The sequence below is a fragment of the Plasmodium vivax genome, chromosome 13, assembly GCF_000002415.2.
Source record: "Plasmodium vivax chromosome 13, whole genome shotgun sequence".
NCBI classification, from domain to species: Eukaryota; Apicomplexa; class Aconoidasida; order Haemosporida; family Plasmodiidae; genus Plasmodium; species Plasmodium vivax.
Window position 1 is genome coordinate 7,029 of NC_009918.1, and position 22,499 is coordinate 29,527.

General features: G+C 34.5%; 7 protein-coding genes across 7 annotated transcripts, besides 33 other annotated features; 1 reads left to right on the forward strand and 6 right to left on the reverse strand.

Moving 5' to 3' along the window:
- Window positions 1-1,426: 1,426 nt before the first annotated feature.
- Window positions 1,427-1,457: a microsatellite.
- A 247-nt stretch (window positions 1,458-1,704) lies between these two features.
- Window positions 1,705-1,807: a microsatellite.
- A 120-nt stretch (window positions 1,808-1,927) lies between these two features.
- Window positions 1,928-3,417, reverse strand: PVX_084095 (hypothetical protein; the record flags this gene model as incomplete). The annotated part of the gene is made up of 2 exons (XM_001616439.1): window positions 3,161-3,417; window positions 1,928-3,006 (listed from the first exon to the last, which is right to left on the reverse strand). The coding sequence occupies exons 1-2, from the start codon at window positions 3,342-3,344 to the stop codon at window positions 1,928-1,930; spliced, it is 1,263 nt and encodes a 420-aa protein (XP_001616489.1). The 5' UTR covers window positions 3,345-3,417.
- Window positions 2,043-2,074: a microsatellite.
- Window positions 2,138-2,246: a microsatellite.
- Window positions 2,150-2,182: a microsatellite.
- Window positions 3,114-3,136: a microsatellite.
- A 597-nt stretch (window positions 3,418-4,014) lies between the features above and the next one.
- Window positions 4,015-4,035: a microsatellite.
- Window positions 4,036-5,150: 1,115 nt separating this feature from the next.
- PVX_084100 (XPA binding protein 1, putative) lies at window positions 5,151-7,683 on the forward strand. Its single transcript, XM_001616440.1, has 2 exons — window positions 5,151-5,463; window positions 5,512-7,683. The coding sequence occupies exons 1-2, from the start codon at window positions 5,451-5,453 to the stop codon at window positions 6,936-6,938; spliced, it is 1,440 nt and encodes a 479-aa protein (XP_001616490.1). The 5' UTR covers window positions 5,151-5,450; the 3' UTR covers window positions 6,939-7,683.
- Window positions 6,381-6,427: a microsatellite.
- Window positions 6,976-7,008: a microsatellite.
- A 186-nt stretch (window positions 7,684-7,869) lies between the features above and the next one.
- Window positions 7,870-7,902: a microsatellite.
- Window positions 7,903-8,314: 412 nt separating this feature from the next.
- Window positions 8,315-8,342: a microsatellite.
- A 407-nt stretch (window positions 8,343-8,749) lies between these two features.
- On the reverse strand, window positions 8,750-9,737 carry PVX_084105 (serine/threonine-protein kinase Nek1, putative; the record flags this gene model as incomplete). Its single annotated transcript, XM_001616441.1, has 1 exon — window positions 8,750-9,737. The coding sequence occupies one exon, from the start codon at window positions 9,735-9,737 to the stop codon at window positions 8,847-8,849; it is 891 nt and encodes a 296-aa protein (XP_001616491.1). The 3' UTR covers window positions 8,750-8,846.
- Window positions 8,768-8,789: a microsatellite.
- Window positions 9,461-9,496: a microsatellite.
- A 1,037-nt stretch (window positions 9,738-10,774) lies between the features above and the next one.
- Window positions 10,775-10,807: a microsatellite.
- A 59-nt stretch (window positions 10,808-10,866) lies between these two features.
- Window positions 10,867-10,920: a microsatellite.
- Window positions 10,921-11,240: 320 nt separating this feature from the next.
- Window positions 11,241-11,265: a microsatellite.
- A 216-nt stretch (window positions 11,266-11,481) lies between these two features.
- Window positions 11,482-12,777, reverse strand: PVX_084110 (hypothetical protein, conserved; the record flags this gene model as incomplete). Its single annotated transcript, XM_001616442.1, has 1 exon — window positions 11,482-12,777. One exon carries the CDS (start codon window positions 12,775-12,777, stop codon window positions 11,482-11,484), a length of 1,296 nt encoding a protein of 431 aa, XP_001616492.1.
- Window positions 12,691-12,718: a microsatellite.
- A 300-nt stretch (window positions 12,778-13,077) lies between the features above and the next one.
- Window positions 13,078-13,107: a microsatellite.
- A 366-nt stretch (window positions 13,108-13,473) lies between these two features.
- Window positions 13,474-13,496: a microsatellite.
- Window positions 13,497-13,516: a microsatellite.
- Window positions 13,517-13,530: 14 nt separating this feature from the next.
- Window positions 13,531-13,679: a microsatellite.
- A 67-nt stretch (window positions 13,680-13,746) lies between these two features.
- Window positions 13,747-13,767: a microsatellite.
- A 509-nt stretch (window positions 13,768-14,276) lies between these two features.
- Window positions 14,277-14,405: a microsatellite.
- Window positions 14,406-14,561: 156 nt separating this feature from the next.
- On the reverse strand, window positions 14,562-15,460 carry PVX_084115 (hypothetical protein, conserved; the record flags this gene model as incomplete). The annotated part of the gene is made up of 1 exon (XM_001616443.1): window positions 14,562-15,460. Exon 1 carries the CDS (start codon window positions 15,195-15,197, stop codon window positions 14,562-14,564), a length of 636 nt encoding a protein of 211 aa, XP_001616493.1. The 5' UTR covers window positions 15,198-15,460.
- Window positions 15,349-15,368: a microsatellite.
- Window positions 15,461-16,381: 921 nt separating the features above from the next.
- Window positions 16,382-16,414: a microsatellite.
- Window positions 16,415-16,477: 63 nt separating this feature from the next.
- PVX_084120 (hypothetical protein, conserved) lies at window positions 16,478-17,215 on the reverse strand (the record flags this gene model as incomplete). The annotated part of the gene is made up of 1 exon (XM_001616444.1): window positions 16,478-17,215. The coding sequence occupies one exon, from the start codon at window positions 17,213-17,215 to the stop codon at window positions 16,478-16,480; it is 738 nt and encodes a 245-aa protein (XP_001616494.1).
- A 42-nt stretch (window positions 17,216-17,257) lies between these two features.
- Window positions 17,258-17,303: a microsatellite.
- A 66-nt stretch (window positions 17,304-17,369) lies between these two features.
- Window positions 17,370-17,401: a microsatellite.
- A 251-nt stretch (window positions 17,402-17,652) lies between these two features.
- Window positions 17,653-17,685: a microsatellite.
- A 570-nt stretch (window positions 17,686-18,255) lies between these two features.
- Window positions 18,256-18,275: a microsatellite.
- Window positions 18,276-18,724: 449 nt separating this feature from the next.
- Window positions 18,725-18,752: a microsatellite.
- A 410-nt stretch (window positions 18,753-19,162) lies between these two features.
- PVX_084125 (ATP dependent RNA helicase, putative) lies at window positions 19,163-22,325 on the reverse strand (the record flags this gene model as incomplete). Its single annotated transcript, XM_001616445.1, has 7 exons — window positions 19,163-19,372; window positions 19,463-19,531; window positions 19,699-19,898; window positions 20,061-20,230; window positions 20,334-20,554; window positions 20,687-21,730; window positions 21,807-22,325. The coding sequence occupies 7 exons, from the start codon at window positions 22,323-22,325 to the stop codon at window positions 19,163-19,165; spliced, it is 2,433 nt and encodes an 810-aa protein (XP_001616495.1).
- Window positions 19,242-19,262: a microsatellite.
- Window positions 19,794-19,814: a microsatellite.
- Window positions 21,336-21,477: a microsatellite.
- Window positions 22,326-22,499: the final 174 nt, after the last annotated feature.

The window sequence follows — 22,499 nt, forward strand, 5'->3', positions numbered from 1 at the left end:
ACCATCCAATTCGTCGAAATAAGAGCGTTAAAATTTTCAGCTGTTCTGTTATTTTGCTGCTAAATGTAAATAGTTACATAAATGTGTGTTGTATGGCAGCAGAATATATATATTTTTTTTTATTTTGTACCACATAGTGCATCATCATAGAGCATTTCAAATTGTGTACGTAATTTCTTTTCCTTTTTGAGCACATTTTTTCTTCACATAGGACACTGTATAGAGAATTCTTTTATTTTCTTGTGCGTATCGATATTTTACCTTTCCTTAAGTACTATGCTGCGCAATTTTTTTAGCTTATATGTTTTATATTCCAACGAGTGAATTCATTATTAGACCCCTTTACAGATTCATTTGTAGCATAAATGGTGAGTTGCATTAAGCCGCTCCTTGCATGCATGTGCACATCATTCTTCACACAGGTTCATGCGTATGTAGAGTACCAGCCCAGTAACCTTGTTCGTAAGCAATATTATAATATATAAATTATAAAGAACCATAAAATTGAAAGATTAAGTACGAAAATAATTTTACACTTCAATCATTTAGAACAACTTTAAAGCGCCAAATAGTGTTAAGGCAAGAAAGGGAGGGAAAGGGGGATTCCTATCCATTACGCCACTGCTGCATTGGCGAGAAAATAGATACCCACATTGAGAGTTCAAAATGGGAAATTCCCTCCAGAGCAATATTTTTTTTTCCCATCATTTCTTTTTTTTCAATAATCCAACGGTTCACTTCACACTTTGGAAGCATAACTCAACGTAGCATAATGTTGTGGATGCAGAAAGACAAAATTACTGCCATACTTTAGGCAATTCGCTGCATATCTCTCATATCCCTTTTGTGAAAATTGCACATTTTTGGCATTTCATAATATATTCATTTTTTAGTAAATTTTTCACTTACTTTATTCTTCGATCAAATTGTAAGCAAAAGTAAATACGTAAAACTATAACAAATTAAAATGACGGTCGAACGAAAAAACGATATTTAATGAAAAAGACACATTTTAAACAGTGTAGCAACAACACAATAATGACTACAAGTTTGATAAATGAACTCACAAAAGGAGCATTACATGGTAAAATTTAAGCATATTTCTTACCTACGCAATAAATTTATAATTCTCCGTTTTAATTTACAAAAAACACACAAAGTTCTACACAAATGTGAGAAGTACTATTCTGCAAAATTATGATAAAGACTATTCTTCGTGTACTCTCCTGTACAGTTTTCTATGCGGTTCTCCGCACATTTCTCACAAGTGGATACATTGGCTAATACAACCATGAAGCCACAATTTCCTCGAATTGCTTCAAATAGTTGTAATTAATTCTGGAAACACCTATTAACTGTGAAAATGAAAAAAAATTCCGAAAAATACACACGTTTTCAAAAATAAGTTCCATTTATTGGGCTAAAATGCCCCTTGTAAAGGCACTATTAAATGATGCTCATGTTCCTATTTACACATACGATATTTATTTTTTTGTAATGTGTTACTTCTTTCAATATTTATTACGATAACAGGAGATGTCTTCCCATTTTTATAATAATTTTTCGATTATTTGATTTCCCCACTCTTTATAACATACTTTTTTGAAGCTCCCTTGACAAGTTACACTCAGGAATTCTTGCATAGGGCCACCCTTTTCCCATATCCTAAGAATCTTTTATGCAAATACGTAAACAGAAGCTATTTAAAAGATACATTATTTCTTTTCTTGATACCATGTTGATTAATTTGTTTTCTATTTTTTTCACTAAAACAAAACGGCCATCCTGACTCCTACCCACTTTTTCTTTTTCCATTATTATTTGGTTTTGGGAATAAAAAAAGACACGGATTACTGCGTTTATTCACCTTTTTAAGCTAAACCCCCCTGAATTAGAAAGCTAATATGTTCTTCTGAGTATATTTAACCTAATCAAAATTTAAATTATCCGCTTCTTCTTGCTCCAATGTTTCGGAAGATGTTTCTGTGTCTGAATCTGTGTCTGAATCTGTGTTCTCTTCGCTTTCAGACTCTTTCCATAAATCATGAGAAGAATCTGATGAATTTTCTGAGCTATCTGAATCTACTTCGTCTGTATTTTCTTGAGAATCATCCTCACCATTATTTCCTTGAGAATCCTCCTCATCGTTGTTTCTTTCAGAATCCTCCTCATCCCTGTTTCCTTGAGAATCCTCTTCATCATTGTTTCCTTGATAATCCTCATCGTCCATATTTCCTTGATAATCCTCATCGTCTATATTTCCTTCAGATCTTACCTTAATTAAAATATCGCTATCGTAACAGTTAAATTCGTTTGTTTCACATTGAACACTAGGCTCTATTGATGGTTTGTTTTTACCCAATTCTTCCTTATCTGAAGTTGTGCTACTAACCCCAGGATCTTCAAGTTTAATGATTTCTGAATCATTAGAAGTTCTGTTTTTATATGCATATATTTCCAAAAGTTTGCTATATTTCTGCTTTGCCATTTCCTTTTCAAATTTAGTTATAAATATATTTCCGTATTTACGATTCGGTACTCTTGGAACAAGAACTGGTTCTTCTTTGATTGCGTTATTTTCTTCTGAATCACTTGGCCTTTTCCATCTATACTTACGTTTGCTTTTACCATATTTGGGAGCTGTTATAATTTGGGTTCTCCTTTTTCTTTTCTTTTTGGTTGTTTCTTCTACTTCTTCTTTTTTTTTTCCACCTTCTTCTACAGTAGTAGCTTCTGTTTTTTCATTTGTCGTCGCATTTCTGCTCATTCTGCTGTGGTAATTGCATTGTTTACCTATATTCTTGCAACATTCTCTATACCACCTTCTTCTTTTTTTCTTTTTTTCTTCTTCCGTGTCTTCTTTTATAGGTATAGATTCAGTTATTTCCTTTTCTTTCACATCTATATCCTCGAGCATTTTTGTATCGATTAATGACATAAAATTGTCCGAAAAACTCACATTGTTATCTGTTATAAACTGCATTAAAAATTCATCATTATTATCCTCTGCAAGGTTAGAAAAACAAATAAAATGATGAACATTACAACATTTACATCGCTAAGAAGGTGCAATTATTCATGTGTTTCCGAGCTTTTTTCACTACATATACGCATACATACATACAGATACATTTTTGACACCTTTGCACTTTCCTTTTACCTTCTCGTTCGGTAAGGATTTTTCTTTTATATACTTCTTCTCTAGTTTTAAAAAATGTCCATAATATGGAACCCGAAAATTTCCCTCTTTCCTTTGTACGTGCAAATTCGACCAAAAAAATATGCACCACTTTGCTAAGTAAAGCTGCGAATATAGCTATATTCCACAACGTAGTCATTTTCATTTTTGCTGGGTGGTTAAATTATATAAAAAGTCACAAAAATTGTTATGGTATGTATATTTTTCTTTATTGCCATACATATGGTTATGCATTTTTTTTTATTTTTTTTTTTTTCCTTTCACCACAGTATTGTATCTCTTATATAATGCTTAACACGCATTCAGAATTTTTAATTCCCTCGTAATACTTTTGGTTTAAGCATTTAATTTTCCTGTCCTGTAAAACATAAAACTGTATGTTTATTTTTTATGTAGAAAAAACATAAAACTGTAAATGCAAGCGCAAACATAATTTACGATTTAATGACGGTTAAATTGGGGAAAATTTATTTGTTCTATTTAATCATATAGACGTTAAACCTTTTGTGTTCTGAACCAAGTCGCAGACTATCGAACAAGCATAATTATACGAAATATAATGCAACCATTTTTGCATGCGTTCTGAAGTAAATTCTCAAATAAAATAACGAACATTTTTCGACATATTCATGCGTAAAAAAAATTGCGTTTATTTTTTTTTTCCCTCATCATAAATTTTTTTATGGGGCCTTTTCCCCCTTTTTTCATACAACTGATTGATTGCTACATGTGCAGCATATTCGAACGGATCGTCCCTACTCGAAAATAATAAATTTGAAGGCGTAAAAAAAAAAAGAGGAAAAATTTAAACGTTAACACATATGCCTTACATTTATGTAACGATTCAGGTAAAAGGCATAAAAGCTATAAGAGAACAGCCCTGATACATGATGCTGAACGTACAATTGTATAAACAAATTTACATTATCTTGCGAATAGCCCCATTTTGCTAACAAAAAGGAAATAAATACTTTCCTGAAAGAAGGCATTACTCAAGTATTTACGCCCAGTCAAAGCAGCTAGATTTAAAGAGCAAAAAGAAATCTCTTAAATAAACAAAACGGAAAAGATAAATCCGCTTTGTTTATTATTCCGTGTGGAATGCTTTCATACATTCATGTGCGTATAGATACATGTACACAAGCAAACCTTCGAAGGTCTATTGCAACATCGTTCATCATTTGAAAATAGCATTTCATAACATACGCAAACTTGCACAATGCCGAAATGGGACCTTCCACAGGAGTAGAATAATTTTGTTTTTCACGCGTCGCCATCTTTCCATTTCACCATACAGGCTGTATATATCACCTTATTTTAAGTAAAATAATGAGCCTTTTCCAGGTTAATTCATTTATTTCAATTTTCCCCATATGCCACATAGACTATTCGCACATTTTATAACCGTCAAATTTATCAAAAAGGTGTAATGTTACTTTTTTTTAAGAGACCACAAATGAAGCAAAGTTTCAGGCAAAACATGTAACAGTTTCCCCCCAAAAAATAAAATGGATCAACGAGTTACCCATTTTTTTCACGCATATAATTTGTAGCCAAGCAATGTGCAAACTATGTACTTCCAACAATCGCGTGTGACCCTTCCTCTTTTTTCAAAAAGGCTAAAAATGGAGTGCGGTAAAATATGTTGCAACATTTTTTTTTTTTTTTTTGTACACTTCGTATGTAAAATCTCCTCAGCGCAAAACGCATTTTTATCTGTGTGAAAAAAGATCCTTATTCAATTAAAAATACGCAAATGGCATTTTATTTTGCTTTGCTAAATATCACAAAAGGCCTGCTGCTTTAATTTCCCACGGTGACTTTTTCTTCCCCAAAGAAACAACGCGAAAAAAAAAAAAAATTGCGCCGTTTTAATGTGAAAAATGAAATACCCATTCAAATTCATGAAATGTTAAGCCGAATTAATCCACAAAAAAATGACCAATTTTTTAATTACTTTTTTTTTCCTGTTAAATGGAATAAGCGCTTTTTTAATAAGGCAAAGGAGCACAACAAAATGTTCTCACCTTCGTCGTAGCTTTCTTCATGATTAAAAAATGCATACCACATATATGCATAATATGCTGGTACAACACAACAACGCTTAAAAATGCGAGCATATAGCAATATGCAAATATTTGATCAATTCGCTTAATGGAAAACAAGCGACTGTTTTTATCTTTCGCGTAAACTTCAAAATTGTATGCCAAATTTAAACACGTTATAGTCGAAAAGCGCGTGTTGCCAAAAAATGGAAGAAAAAGGCGAAGCAAAAAATGAGGAAACAGGCGAAGCAAAAAATGAGGAAACAGGCGAAGCAAAAAATGAGGAAACAGGCGAAGCAAAAAATGAGGAAACAGGCGACGCAGAAAGTGGGGGAAAAAACCTATTTAAAATTGAAAATTACAAAATAAACAACGCAAAGTATGAAGATATGTTAAAAGATAAACAAAGCGAAAATGAAGCAAGTGATAACATTTTAATAAAAGAAAATTATAAGCACGCCGAAACGGAAAATCAAAAAAGTGACAGTCGTGAAATGAAATTTGACAAAAGGGAGTGTATAAATGTTGACCTCACCAGCCAAATTAGCGAACAGGACGTAACGCAAAGTGTAAGCAAAGGAGAAAAAAAGAGAGACAGTTTGCCGCAAAATGAAAAAGAATCCGAACTTTCGGCGGAAAAGGAAAGCCAAATGAGTCAACCCAAAGCTGATGAGGCAAATCTGAAAAGGGAAAACTCCCCATTGAGTGAACCGAATAGGAAGGGGACAAGCGTGAATAAGAAAAACGATTGCGAAACTAGTCATACCGACAAAGAGACCAATCTGAAAGAATACTACAAAGACTTGCCAACCGTTATAATCGTAATCGGCATGGCCGGAAGTGGGAAGACGACCTACGTCGGGTCATTATATAACTATCTAAAAGTAGAAAAAAAAAAAAAAGTATACACAATGAACTTGGACCCAGCTGTTAAGTACGTGCAATATCCAGTAAACATAGATATACGAGATAGCATAAAATATCACGAGATAATGAAAGAGTATAAACTAGGGCCAAATGGCGCAATCATGACTTGTTTAAATTTATTTGCCACAAGATTTGACAAAGTTATTGAAATATTGGAAAAGAGGAAAAATAAATTACACTACATCATTGTGGACACACCGGGGCAAATTGAAGTATTTAACTGGTCAGCAAGTGGCAATATCATTTTAGAAACCCTATCAGTTAGCTTCCCTGTGGTCATTAATTACATTATTGACACTGTTAGATGTGAAAGGCCCATCACCTTTATGTCCAATATGCTTTATGCGTGTAGTGTTTTGTACAAAGCTAGACTGCCCTTTCTGGCTTGCTTCAACAAAGTTGATATTATTAAACATGACAAATGCATCGAGTGGATGAAAGATTATGACAGTTTCAATGATGATGTTATACATGATGAGAGCTACATGGCTAGCTTTAGTAGATCGTGCGCACTCATGATTAATGAATTTTACGAGGGCATAAAAACTGTAGGCATTTCTTCCAAAACGAATGAAGGGTTTAATAGTATACTAAAAAATTTAGAACTCTTGAAGGAGGAATATATTAACGAATATGTAACTTCCATTGAGAAACAAATGAAAAGAATTAAAAGAAAAAAGGAAAAAGATATCAAATTGAAAATGGAAAATTTGCTAATCGAGAAACAAAAGGATCTCTCCAGTTCGAAAAATAAAAGTGTAAACTAATGAAAAGGGAAAGAGAACGAATGAGGGCATTTTGGGGGGAGAACCCCTTTGTTTTGTTTTTCCCAAAGTTGTGCCCTTCCCTGGGTTGGGAAATTTGCCCAAACGCAGCCCCATGGTTCAACCCCTCGAAAGGCAAAGGGTGCATACGTACATGCACACATGCGCGCATAAGCAGCAGGGTTGATTCGCTATCGCTATCCCCTTTTACAAGATCCAATTTGGCAGAGCACCCTTTTGGACCCTTAAAGATCGACCGCGTCTATAACGCATTTGAAAAATTCGAAAAGGAACGAATTTTCACGATTCATGTCTGCTGTCTGGATAGGAAAAGCAAAACATAATTTGTAGTAAAAAAGGTGTACTTTGTGTAAACGTTTTTATCAATTTTGAATCGTTTCTAAATCCCCCTTTATGCAGTTCTTTTACTTATTAATGTAGTGGGCATGTCTAAACGTTTCTATGCTTACGCATTTATGCTTACCTTTCTACTTTTTTTTTTTGATAAAAAAACGTAGTGATGCATTTCTTCTGATTACTCGTTTAAACCAAGTAATGCGTGAAAAATGCGTCCCCTTTTCTCATTTGTTTTTACAACCTAGCAGAGGCAGTTTTTCCCCAATTGAAAGATCAATTTTGCGTTAAACTATTCTTGACAGTTGTTAACTGTTTTAATTTAATGCAGAAATTTTTTCTTAATTTTTTTTAATTTTTTAACTTATTTTATTTTTTTTTTAAGTTGTAAAAGGAAAAACTTTCATTCAATTTTTAAGTATTTTCCCATTTGAAGTTGTGGAAAAAAATAAAATGTATGTGTGTACATTTACACATACCATGGAAAGATATTTATGCTTATTATTATATAAATATGAATGCGCATTCATTTTATCGTTATTATATAATTAATAAAGAAAAGGGGGGTTATTCTCCCTTTCCAGAATACATACTGCTTCAGAAGTGACGGCGACTTCGATTGTCAAACAAATGTTAACTTCAACATTTATTTGAAACAATGGAAAGTACTCGTGCGCACTTCTATGTTTTGTTTTTTTATATTTTGTTTTTTTTTGTTTTATTTTTTCTATTTTTTTTTTTTTTTTTTTTTTTCGATTGTTTTTTTCTTTTCTTTTATTTTTTTTTTTTCTTCTTGTTTTTTTCTTTTTTTTGTTTTTCATCATTTTTTTGTTACATTTTAGTTTTCATTCTTTTGCGTATTTTCACATCTGTATGTTTAAGCGAAGCTTGTTTGCTTAATTCATTTCAGTTCCATTTTAATCATCTTTTTTTGGTATCACTTTTTTTTTAATCTCTAATCTTGCGTATGCTTGTGTGTTCTCCATTTTCACTTCATGTCCTTTTGGATTCTTAATTATGGTATGTTAACTGTATATTTCATTTTTCAGTATGACTACTTCTTTGTTCAGTTTTATCTGTCTGGTTAGCTCATTTTGTCCAGTCTGTTTAGTCCTCTTTTTTCGCCGTTTCACTTCTGTTAATCATGAAGAATTAGAATTGCAAGACGTCCAGTCGTATGTCCATCCAATTTTTAGCTATCTTATTAGGCTTCTGATATGTTAATTAAAAATTTTCATTTGTTCAAAAGTTGAGTTGCATGTTGTACTTCCTTTTCATGGCTTTAAAATGTGGTATAAAAATGTGTGAGATTTGTAAATTCTCCTTAGGGTCATAAGTGCAGGTAGTGTGCTACACTGGGGGGATAATACACTTAATCGTTTCTGATTGGTGTGCAAATTGGCACAATTGCAATACTCTTCATTAAACCGTTTGTACGATTCTTCAAACGTACTTTTTTTGGATGGTGGCTCGCGTAACATCTCATTTTTCTTCCCCAAATAGCACATATCTCCTACACTCCCAACGTGCGGGTGCACCTTTGCGCAATTTTTCCCCTTACGCAATAACATATTGAGCATTATTTGAAACTTCTAAATTTAAACTTTCTGTTCTACTAAGATTATAGTTGGTGATCGCTTCCAATCGCTCTAAAGTGTTCAAAGATAAGAGCTTTGAAATGATGTTGACTAGCTTATCTGAGTAAATATTTGAAATGTCCTTAACAATATAGTTTTTATAATTTTTATCTTCAAAGAAGGAAATCATATCGCTCATGGTGTTGGCAGAAAAGGGAGATGACAAAGTGGCTAATTCGTATAAAATACATCCAACTTGAAATAAATCACTCAATTTATTTGTTTTTTTTAATAAAATAGATTCATAACTTAAAAAGTTTAAAGTCCCTAAATTATCATTTGACCCTTTTTGTGATATTCCAAAATCTCCTATTTTAATCGTATCATCCTTAATAAAAATATTTGTACTTTTTAAATCACCATGGGTTATTCCATTACTATGAATTGAATTTAATCCATTCAATATTTGATTAAAAATGTTAAAAATTTCACTCTCAGTGTACATTTCATTGTTCATTTTTCTTTTTAAAATATCAGCATATAAGTCACCTTGACTACAAAATTCAGTTATAAGTGAGAGGGAATCATTCTGCTTAATAAAGTCTACAACCTGGACTATATTTTCACAATTTTCCAACTTCTGCATTATATGCAATTCATTCATGTATCTATTTAAGTCACTTTCACTGGCTCCATAAATGTCATATACTTTTGAAATAAAGGCTTCTCCAGTTTCTAATGACCTTATTAAGTGTATTTCACTATTAGACGTCAATGTGTCTAAAACGGTTTCAAATTTATATCCATAATTCATATATGCGCTTTGTTTCTCGTCCGTGTTGCTAATTGATGGTAATAATAAGGAAAGCATTCTACGGATTGTAATAGAAAAAGTCAGAAAAACGACCAAAAGAAAAAACAAGAGAAAAAAAAAAAAAAAACAAAGAAAAATGAAAAAAAAAAAAAGAAAAAAAAAACGTAAATGTAGAAAAAATAAAACGAAAAACAAAACAAAAAACAAGACAAAAAAATAAAACAAAAAACAAAAGAAAAAGAAAACAAAAAAAAAAGAAAAAAAAAAAAGCATAAAAAGAAACAAAAAAAATGTAAAAAGAGATAGATAAAAATGGTAGCAGTTTAACAATAATACAGTTCGTATTTTGGAAACGCCACCGTTTTAACTGTGTTAATCTTTTAAAATTGGGAGAAGAGAACGATTATCAATAATGTCGTATAAAATATACTTTTTTAATATGACACTATGAGAAATATTTTTTAATATCATTAAAATTGAAACAAAAACAATTTTTAATGTGAGAAAAAATGTTTTAAAGTTTTGTAACAAAAAAAATAACGTTATTTTTTCTTTTGTTTTAAAGTGAAAAAAGGAAAGAAAAAGGAAAAAAAATTAAGGGAAAGAAAATATTTTGTAAGAGAAATTCGTGAAAAGAAATCACGCGCAAAAATGAGAAAACATAAATGGCCCCATAAAATCCCGCGAAAATAGCCAAGAACTGGCAAAAAAAAAGAGGGGGCGAAAAAAAAAAAAAAAACACAAAGCTATAAAAGTGCCTTGCACACGAAAAAACACAAATCGTAGTACAGATTCCGCTGTGTCTTACGCGGGACTATGCTACCCCTTTTTTTCGCCCCGTGTGATGGTGTATTTTGCTTTCTTTTTACATTTGCATGTCGTTTTCTGCGTATCTTGAAAGTTTGGCCCCGCTGAAGACATGAGAGACAGCATTTCGGATTTACTATACAATCAATCGTACCTTTTAATAGCACCTATATAGGTGCATCTGTGCTTACGTTCCAGTTTAGTTATAGTTAATGCTTATTATGCACATCATATATAAAAGTAAAAACGTCCCGCGTAAAAATGCACTTGCTGGATTCGGTGTTTTTTCTTTTATATATGACGTGCATAATTTCACTCGATAGGTATTATACATAGCAAATAATTCTATGACACATTTAACAATACAAATGCTCATTTGAAGCGATGGGCGTGTAATTTGAAGGGGAAGCATCTCCTCTTCCCTTAACATTACACGGGAGGGGGCAGATATTTATGCGTACACGCTAACGCCACATTTTTTGCAAAACGTGACATTCGAATAGTACTACTTATAATATCACAAACACTTACACATTACATACTCTACAATAATGATAATAAAAAAAAAAAAAAAATTAATTCCTAGGAATTGTCGTATCATACTACTAACGGGTACTATGCGAATAGCAAGCAAAACATGTAAGGATCGCTTCACATGAAGCCATGTACTTAGGTATCCCGCAAAAAATATAAAACATAAAAAAAGCATAAAAGGAATGCTTCCATTAGGTTCAAAATTTTATGCGAAAAACGCTACTGTGTCAAGGTTTGGGTAATTAGGTGTTCATAGAATTATATGAATATTCTCATTTTTGGCAATTCATTCTGGGGGGAATTCTAATTTGGGGGACTCATTAAAGGTTTATTAAACGTAAAGCTAAACCTGTGCAAATGCGTCCCTAATGAAACGATCCAGCCTATTTGTGTTAAGGTTCTTCATCCCTTCCATAATATACAGTAATTTATTACACAAGTACAATTTTTCCCCTCATTTTTACGAGAAGTTTTTCTCACCATTACTCATTTGAGGTAATTCTTTCTCAGCATTTTTCCCTGGGTGCACTTCCTTCTCAGAAGGGTTAACTTGGGGCAATTCCTTTTCCTCCTTGCGCACAGGTGGCAGCTCCTCTTTTACTTCTTCTTTGATAATTTCTATTTTCATTGGGGCAATATCATCATGCACAAATTTCTTCCTCCTCGATTCATGGCTTTGCTGCTCCTTGTCTAATCCAAGTGCATTTTTTTTTTTCATGTTTAGTTTTGCCTTTTCATTGTCCTCTAGCATGTCGTTTATTTTGGTCTCAGCATCCAGGGGGAATACCATCTTGGCAACATTAAAAGACGGCTTTTCCAATGCGAATGGGTCCTCCAAAGGTTTGCCATCTGATCCAGTGTTCTCATCAACCGTAATGCTTATTTTTTCCCCGCTTGGTGCTGGTTCTTCCTTTCCATTTCTGCGTGTGTTCGAAAGAGCTTGTGCCTTTCCGCTTTTGTTCCCATTTCCGTTCGACTGCGCATTTTCTGGTGCGAGCGCGTTTCCTTCTGTGGGGGAAATCCCTGATGGGAATGCACCTCCTGCCGTGGGTACGCTCCCTGCTGTGGGCACACTCCCTGCTGTGGGCACACTCCCTGGGGGGAACACATTCCCGTGCAAGTAGACATTGCCTCGTGTGTGCGCTCTCTCCGCTGCACCCGTATTTCCTTGCACGTTTGCCCTCACGTTCGCATTTCCTCGTGCACTTTTGCTCCCTTTGGTAGATGACCTTAAATTGGACTTTGAATGTGCCCTAGCATTTGCTCTTGCATTTTTTGTTTCGTTTTCTATGGCCCTTACCAACGTTTTAAACCTTCGCGTGTAGTATAAGGCATATATATTAAACACAATGGAAAGGAGACAAAAGCCAATAATCATGGTCATAATGGAATAAAAAAAATTACGGTTTACAATAAATTTAGCCACGTACGACATGTTCCACGTGGACATTCTAAATATATTGTAAATAAAAAGTAAGGCAATTAAAAAGTTCAGCAAAATGTCGAAATAAACGGTCCCTATGTACAGCTTTCCATGTAGAGCAATGGGCTTTTCTGATATGACACCCAAATAGCCAAAAAGCATCATGAGCAACGCAGTGGAGATGGTGAAACAAAAGGCCAACGTATCAAACAAAAGCAACACAGTTTTCATGAAATCAGAAAGCAGTGACAGCACATAATACTGGGTGACCTTCCTCCTCGACTGTAAATACATAATGTCGTTCTGCATCGAGTACATCCTGTTGACATTCATTGGGGGGAAAATATAAGCAAAAGAAATAAAAAAAAAAAAAAAAAAAGCTTCCAAAGTACAATTATTGAAAGAATAGCAATTTGGATTTGTTCAGTTTAAAGTGTTGATAGCTTAAGGGGAAAAGATAAAGCGATTGTGTAACTGGTGGTATAATTGGTAAACGGTTTGAAGGTTTTAAGTTTTATAAAAATTTATGAATAAAATGGAGATAAAAAAAAAAAAAATAAAATAATAACAATTTTGTTAAGAAGAAAAAACAAAATGTATACAAATTTTTAAAAAATTAAAATTTCAAAATTTTTATACCAATTTTTTTTTTTTTTTACAATACAGGTTTTTCCTCGGTCCTGTGCAAAACAACAGCATGAGACCACAAAGATATGAACATTACATAACGCATATGTATAATTATTTTGGTTACAATTTAATTTTATATATATTTTTCGTTTGACCTATGGCATTTAACGACAAGGTGGTGTTAAAATTTTTCACGCACTTGCGGCAATTTGGGAGAAAGTCCACTAGTGTTTATACCCATGACTTGGAAGCCGTTTTTTTTTTTTTTAAATGCTCACCAAAAATGGCATTTTTTTGCTTAATTCATTTTCCTTGGAATTTTTCAGAAAAAATTCCCAAAGAACAGATTTTTCTGTGCTTGGAAATGTCGATATATGCCGATGAAGGTAGCAGCAAAATGACTGGAAAAAAACCTTTATATACGCAGTGACCGTTGTTATTAAAATTTGCCTTAAACTGTGGCAGCTTCCGAAAGACCACATGTCCATTTGGGAGAAACGAATTGTATAGTCATTCACATGTGATAATTTTTTTTTTTTTTTTTTTTAACTAGCCATTTTTGCATTCCATCCTGTCTGCACAAATCTTAACCTTAAGCAAAAAAGCTGTTTCTCCACCTTTTACATTAACACATATAACATACCGATAAATGCTCCTTAAAAGGCGGAAAAATTAAAATACCGACGGTGATACAATATTTTCTTCATTTTAAAAAATACAGAAGCTTTATGCTTTATTTTTACTCAGTAATTATTACGCGTGAGGGAGAGGTAAAGGTTTTTTTTTTTTTTTTTTTTTCATACACGATCAACTCAAGTATGCCAAGGCATACGTAGCAATTTTTATGTTTTATTTGTAGAGGGTTTGTATATGAGATAAACCTCAACACTTTTTAAGTGCCAAATATGCGTATTGGTTCCGCTTATCAAGTCCGGAAAGTTACGATGTAGAAAAGGAGCATGACAAAAAAATATAGCCTCAACGAAAGGCGCAAACGCTGGAACGAGGCGTATGCGTATGTACGTATGTGAACGCTTGTAAGCGTCGAGGGAATAAACACGTTTATGCACATGCGCTTACATAGGCAAATTTAAACGAATGTGTTGTATGCATATGGACACGCATGTGAGTAGAAAAAATTTGCTTCGTTGTTCACCCCTCCATTGGCATGTTGCCCTATGGAAAGTACCGTTCTGCTACTTCCGCAACAACAAATGGCGTCAGGTTCCTACACAGCATTAACTTCGCACCCACGTTTTCGTCATTTAACTCTCCAATGTTTACTTCTGCTCCAGTAAGCGTTACCTTTTCTTCCGCATTGCTTATAAAATGAACAGTTAAAGGTCTTTCAATTTGCACAAGGGGAGAGCAGCACACAACAATTTAGGCTGACGCAAAATTTGCTACATAAATTTATTTATTTATTTACATTTTTTGCTAACTATACTGTCTTCCCACTTTCATTCGTTCGCGCCAAGTGACACACTTCATGTGTTACTACTCTTAAATATATTATACGAAAAAAGGGGGTGTCTTTTTTTTTTTTCCACCAAAGTTTTTATGTACTCCTTTCCAGCCAAATAACCTTCTTCCTCCTTCCGTTTTACTGCAATTTTTTTTTCTTGCGTAATTTCGAACACTTTTCCATTTATTTTTTGTTCACCTTCCTTATCGTTACGAAGATTTAAAAGCAAGAAATCGTCTCCTCTTGCTGGTTTCATATCCGCTTTATTGTCTCGCTTCCCTTGCGTAAGTTTCTCCTCTACAAAAACTGCACCACTCGCGGTGTCAGTCCTTTTAAGCGCCCGCCCCTTTGGAAAACTCTCCATTGTTTCATTATACACGTTGTAACTGTACACATCCTTGAAGTGTTTTATGCGGCTCTCATGATTTGTTTCATTTTCAGAAAAGCCCAAATCGTTTAAACTTTGCCTTTCCAGTAAATTTTTGTCCATTCGGCAAATAAAATATTCTTTGGAATATTCTCTGCAACTAACGTGATCATTATTGTGCTCCTTTAAGCATTTTAAATAATCATTTTTTATTGGTGTGCATTCACTGTTGTGATCCAGCAGGAAGCTCCCCCTCTCTGGCTTCTTAACTATGCTCCTTTTTTTGTCCATTCTGTTGCGGTTTTTTGGTAGATAAATTTCATTTTCTTAATTTTACACTACATAATTTGGGAAGTTTCCATTTTTCCTGAAAATTTCATTTTCTGTATTGTCTTTCGCCCTTATCGACTTGAAAAATAATTCATACGCAAATGCAAAAGCGTAAATACATGTAAAAATGTGTGCATATGAGCACATATAAGCAATACACAACTGAAAGATCGCACCCGTTGCGTTGAGAGCGGTGGCCAATCAAACAGTTTCCTGAAATGAAGGCCTTCCGCTACGGTTATTTGTGTGGAATTATGTATTACCCCTAAAAATAATCCAACTTCTTCATAATAAACCGCAAATATATCATAACATGAACAAAAAATTGAAAATCACTTTGTGCGATTTTTCTCCCTTGCGCAAATTGGCGCCATGAAAAATATGCCCTTGATGCTTCATAACTTTTGCAGAGAATTGTTTCAAATTTTTACATTTTTTAAAGCAGTTGTGTAGGTAGAAAAAACGAAAAAATTAAACAAGGAAAAAAATTAGCTATCGTGAAAATGTTTTAAAAAAAAAAGGAACAAGGAAACGTGTATTAATCAGTTTCCATATATAAGTAAAATTATTCACGTCACTTCTCAAATTTGTGAAAGATTACACGCATACATATTTTTACATGAACATGTGGCTTTTCTTAAAAGCTTTCACAAAAAATAATCTTAAAAATAGCGTTATTCTTTGTTGCATATACGCAAAACACCATTTAAAAAGCATATTTTATTTAATCATTTAAAAATGGGATGAAAAATCATTCAGAAGAGGGGCTCCAAATGCAAAGGTGTAAAAAATAGTATATATAATTGCTTCTGCAATTATCATCACAACAAAATTTAAAAATAAATTTGTGTAATGGGTGTAGAAGTTAAATATGGCTATATTTTTATAGAAATAAACAAAATAACAAAGCATCTCGCAAAACAGGTACGAAGAAAAATGAAGCAACAGAGACTAAAATGTTGATTTTTTTTTTTCCCCTTTTAAAAGTGCGAAATTACTTAAAAACTTGATCGTAAAAAAGCCAAAGTGGAAATACCAAATCGTATATAAAGTGAAGAAAGCTTGAGAAATTGTAACTTGTAAAAAAAATGTTCGTACTTTCTTTTAAAACTGCTTACAAAGTGTAAAGCGACCCTTCCTGCATTGCATTTAACCAACCAGTTGTCTATGTTGAAATGAAACCAGAAACGTGTTTGAATATGTAGGCAGACTGTCCCTTTTTTTTCCCCCTGTCAATGATTTCATTTGCTTAAACTTTCCTTTTTTATCAACTCCTCATCAGAATCATCACATGAACCCTCTTCAGATTTAGGAGGCTGTTCCAACAGCTTAATAAACTCACCTCTTAAACCTCCAAAGTTATTTCTAAATGCGTTATTTTTTTTAAGTACATTATATTTATATATCGTCTGGTGATGTTTCGTACCACTTAGAACTCCATGTTCTATGCAGTACTTTATAGCAATGACTGAATTGGGATTTTCTTCCAGTAGACTTTCGTAGAAAGCTCTTGTGCCATCACCGTTCGGGGGGGTAATACATTTTTGTCCTTCTTTAAAATACTTCCTGGCATCAGCAAACGCTTCGTCTTTGTCGTCACCTCCCGCATCTTCATCCTCTTCGTCTTCATCTAAATCGGGTTCTATATCCACGTCCAAGTCCGCGTCTATGTCTATTTCCCCATCTACATCCTCATCTTCCCCATCGAATTCTTCTTCGAATGATTCCTTGACGGATTCACTGCTTGCGCTGTCACTTTTCTTGCCCTGCTTTTTCATATCACTCTTTTCTCCCTGTTCGCCCGTTTCGTTTTCTTCACCTTTGACACCACTACACTGGCTTTTTAGCTTGCAAATTTTTACTTTTTCATTGGTTCGTTCCTTCTTTTCGCTTTTCACAGCATTATTTTTATTTATTACGCACACCTTTTTTAAGCATTCATCGTTTTTCTGCAAAATGTGCAAAAAGTACACATACATATATGTATATATATATAATTCACTGCGCACCTAAATATGTTGTTTCAAAAGGAACATCCGCGTAAAATTTTGCAGAGGCACCAACTCCTATGTTGTCTAGCAAATTTTTCCACGTAACGGCAAAACGAATTTGCGCATCATACGGATGAATTGGCCGACTCGAAAAATGACGCACCCTTAAGTGATTGTACGCGCGCGCGAATAATTGCATAGTGCCATATGCACACACACTCGTTTGGCTAAACGGAGAGTTACACATAAATGCAGATACGTCCGAATGTGCATGCACATATGCAATCCTTCACACACACACTATACACAAATATATGTACATTTCCCGCTCGTTCATGCAACACAAAGTGAACACTTTTTGTTTTTTTAATGCTCATTACCGTTGATGCGTTGGATGGTGGGCTACTTTTCATTATTTCACCAGGCATATATAAACAATTGAATGCTTCTCCTTTCTCGCCCTTAAAGATTACTTATTTTTTCACTTTTCAATTTTTTTTTTTTTTTTTATTTTCCTACTTATGCGCGTTTTTTTTGTTTCACCCTGTGGAATTTTACTTAAACATTGAAGGGCCCACGTGTCCATTAAATGCCTTTTAATTTTTTTTATTCATGGCTAATTTTTTTTAAGCACATCACATACAGATGAAATGGTTTTCCCTTTTTCGCTTTAAAAGTCCACAGTGTTATCTGATATATGTGTGTAATCAAACAAAGTGGATGGAGAAAAGTGGCGAACTGAATCCATAAAATTGTTGGCTTAATGGGTAATCTCAAATGTGTATGTGCACATGTACCCCAAATACGCGCGTGCGCACATTTATACATATATGTGTAATGTTAAATGAAAATACGAAACGTTTATTCCTCATCGAAATGCACAATGCACGTTTGCCCACCGGTGTTCGCCTTATGCACATATCAAATTTTTCTTAAAATGGAAGAAAAAAATCTGAAGCATGAAAAGGGGGAAATAAAAAATCATATCTCTGCAAACTTCACGTAAATTTACAAAACTGAGGTAACAAATAAACGTTTACACATTGTTAAAATTTAAATTGTGGAACGAACAATGTGTGCCCAAGCTATATCTCCCTAGCTTGTACACATTAAAATCGCGTGCCCGCGTGCCGCCGTGCCGGCGAAACGGCTTAAATGCGAAACCGCGCAATGGCATCGCTTACGCAATTGCGAATTCACGCAAACGAAAAGGGAGAGGAATAACTGCTAAAAAAAATTGTACACGTTCACGGAAAACGCAAAAAAAAAATTACTTTACCTCATCCGCTTTATGTAATCCCATTTAAGTTCACTGCACGGGGCTAAATTTGCCTATTTATGTCTTTTATAATTTCAGCGCTTCCTTTCCTTTTATACTCGTTCGCTTTTCTTCCTAACACTATAATTTTCTTTTTCTGCAATTTGCTGTAAGGGAAAAAGTAGGCATGCAAAATTGAGTTAAAACGATATGCATTCACCTAAACGTAGCGTGAACTGCCATGCGCAAAATAAACGCATATGTAAAAATTCGCATAAAAGAGCGCTGCATATTTGTAGAGATGTAGGGGGAGAAACTGCATGACGAACATTCGCATTTTTTTTAAAAAAAAAAAAGAAAAAAAAAAAAGAATTACGTACAACAAATCAGCCATACATTTAAATATGATTTACATGTGTACACAGAAAAAAAACATTTTCGATTTGATCAACTCGTATAGATGCAAATGTGTGAGGGCAAAAATGCCGCGCTCTTTCCGCATAGCAGACCCATGTACACTAAAGCTTATTCATTCATGTGCGAATGCCCTTCCAAACAACAACGGAAGAATGTGCAAGATGTGAAGTAATGGCCGTCCCCTCAAAAGGTTCAGCTAATTTATACACGAAATGGAATCACAAATGGCTAAACATTTTTTATGTAATTATAAATGCATACTATTTTATCCATGGGACTTTTCTGTTTTTTCTTATGATGGTTTTTTTTTCGCGAATCAATGGAGGTAATTCTATTACAGTGTCAATTTGTACACCCTTGTTCTTATATTCCGAGTTGGAGCTATTGTACAAGCTTATAATTTTATTAACGTGCGTGCTAGAAATGTCTGCAATGTAGCCCTCATCACATTTGGCCACATCTCCGACAACCTAAAAGGGGGAATTACGCCAAAAAAAAATGAAGTCTCCGTGGTATTTCTTTTTTTTTTTCTTTTACTTTTTCCATTTATGCGCTCTTACATTTGACATGTTTTTATTTCCCGTGGTGACTTTCATCAAGTTAACAATATCGTCCTTATTTTTTATTGCCTGCTCGGAAGGGTAAATCAGATAGGGGATTTTCTAACTACTTTGCCTGTTTAAGCGAGTTTAAACGTGTGCACCTATACATATGAACATACACATTAACAAGTTATTCCCCATTGGGGACGCATAATGAGCAATTCTGACGCTCTTCCACTTTTGCAACTTTTTACCTCAAAAAAGGGGTCCTTTATCAAAACAGCGACGTAGTTCTTCTTTCCAGATAGCAGAGAAACGCTGTGTCCCTTTCTGTCATGTTTTAGCAAAACGGAGAGTATCTGCGCGATGATTTTTGTACCATGCGTTTTTAGTAGCTCCTTTGATCTATCATTAAGAAATTCGTATTCCTCCGGGGCGATCTTCATTATGCTTTCTAAAGGGGGGAAAGCGCAAATGGAATCCACATGTACGCCTCAAATTTTTTAGCACATGCATAATGCAATTCGTCATGCTAACATAACTGAGCATCTCTATTTAGGGGAATTTCCCCACTTGATAATCCTCCACAGATCGCTCTTCCTCCCTCCTGTGTTACCTGTCAAACTGTCCACTGAAAATTTGTAGACTTCATCTACATGGGGGCATAAAATAACTTGGAAATTATTTTTGGTATACTTCATTATCTTGTCCAGATTTTTATATTCATATTTATGGTACATCGTTAGGCAGACTCCCTTCTCTTTCGCTCTTCCGGTTCGACCCGATCTGCAAAAAAGTGGGGAATTAATTCCGCATGAAATGTTAACAAACGAACGGGAGAGAGATCTCCCTCTTTCGCGCTCTCAATGTGCAACTCTCCGCGCCTCACCTATGTATGTAATCATTTGGGGACGTAGGGGGCGAGTAATTCAGAATGAAAATAACGTTATCTATGTCGAGCCCCCTGCTCACGATATCCGTCGTGATGAGGATGGGTTTTTTCCCCAACTTAAACAGATTTATATTTTCGTTTTTCTGCAACGTTAGCAGTTCCGAGTGCATCATAACTGAGTGGGGCTTCAGGAAGGAGTTCTCGTGCAGCTTTTCGACCTTCAAAGGGGGTAGTAAAAATGAAACGAATTTCGCTCCGTTGGAAAAGTTTGGCAAGCGGGGGGGGCAGAAGCAGTGCACACACGCGGTAAGGAAAAAACGCACAACGTAGACGGCATAACGCATAGTCACCTCTTCCTTGGAGTTGGCAAAAATTATGCACTTGCTTATTTTATCCTCCTTCTCCCTCTCCTCAAGGGGGTCCCTGCCCATGTAATCCCGGATCAACTTGTCACCATCGCACTCGTCATTTTTGTCCGACAACTGGTGGGTCCCTCTTTTCCCTGACACATTTTTTCTCTTTAAAAAAAAAAACTCATTTAAAAAGTACGATACATACTTATACTTCGAGGGGGTATTTATTTTGCATATAAAGTGGGCGATGTTTAAGCTGCACAGGCTGGAAGACTTGTTCTCTCTGCTGAGCAACTGAATTATATGTTGCGAATTTTTTAACACACTCGCTCTTTCTTCATCCACTTTATTTTGAATAACTTCTTTAACCCCATTAATAAAATCAAAAAAAACAAAACCGCATAAATGGTCGTTAATTTTTTTCCTCATCAGTTCATTCATATTTGCTGTGAACAAATATATTTGATAATTTTCACGATTAAATTTTTCCCCATTAGTATCATTCCCTTTTGCGGTCACCTCATCATCCCCCCCGTTTAGCAAATCCCTTTTAAATAAAAAATTGAAAATCAACTTTCTACTTTCGACTATGTAATCAAACTCATCTACAACGATGGTGTGCACACAATTTAAAATATTGTTCATGACGTTCTTTTCATTTTTTTTCGTATTCTTATAATTCTTTATGTAAAACTCTAATTTATTTGGCGTGGCTAGGTAAAAATGGATGCCGTAGTTTTCTCTATACAAATCGCTATTCTGTTCATTCAACTTGTGAGCGAATTCTTCCTTCCCAATTACGTCTTGCTTTATTTTTTTCACACGATCGGACGGATCATGTTCATCGAACAAAATGCACACATTTAAATTGGGGTAAATGGACAAAATGTAAATATATAACTGTTTGCAGAGATAAATATTCTGCGTCAAAATTAATATCTTCCTCTTACAATCGAATTTTTCATTTATCAATTTTTGTATTAACGGTAGCAAGTAGCTGAGCGTTTTCCCCGTCCCTGTCTTGTTGTAGACAAGTACATGCTTGCCATTGTTTGCAAAAAATTTCGTTAAAAATTATGTACTGATACATGTACAGCTTATCTATTTTGAGAATCACCTTTAAGTTATTCACAATTTCTTCATCGATGTTTAGCAAATTCAGATCGACGTATTCATGTCTGTTTAAAATTTTGTTCTGTCCACTCTGCGGGCTATCTCCATTTGTGAGATTCTCATGTCGGCTCGTTTCTTCCCATTTCCAGTTAGCAGTCTTTTCTACATTTGGAAAATTTTCCTCATCTGCACAACCCTCTGAAGGATTTTCCTCATACTTTTGATCAATTTTGTTGCTATACGAAATGCTATTTTTGCTTCCTCCGAGTCCTTTTCTGCCTTCAAAAAAATGGCTGCTTAAATTATTCCTATGGTGAAAAAATCTGCAGTCCCCTTTTTCATTTTTTCGAACCAAAAAATAGGGATTATAGTTAACCAATTTTATTGTTGTAGAAATGGTTCTTTTGGTTGAAATTTCATTGAGGGCAGCTCCGGGGATATCACCTTTACGCAACATTTTTTTCTTAATCGGGTTAAAAACACCACGATGGGTTATTTTTGCTGCACATAAATACGACACCATTTCTTGGTCATCTTGAATCTCTTTTTTTAGGGGGGGGGAAAAAGCTCTCTAAAATTAAAGCATTTTCGCCATCAACTTGTGAGGCATATTCTGCTTCGCATGTTCAGATTACTCTTGTTCTTCTCCCCGATGCTTTGCATACATACCTTTTTCAATTCATGCCGCTTTGCTGGG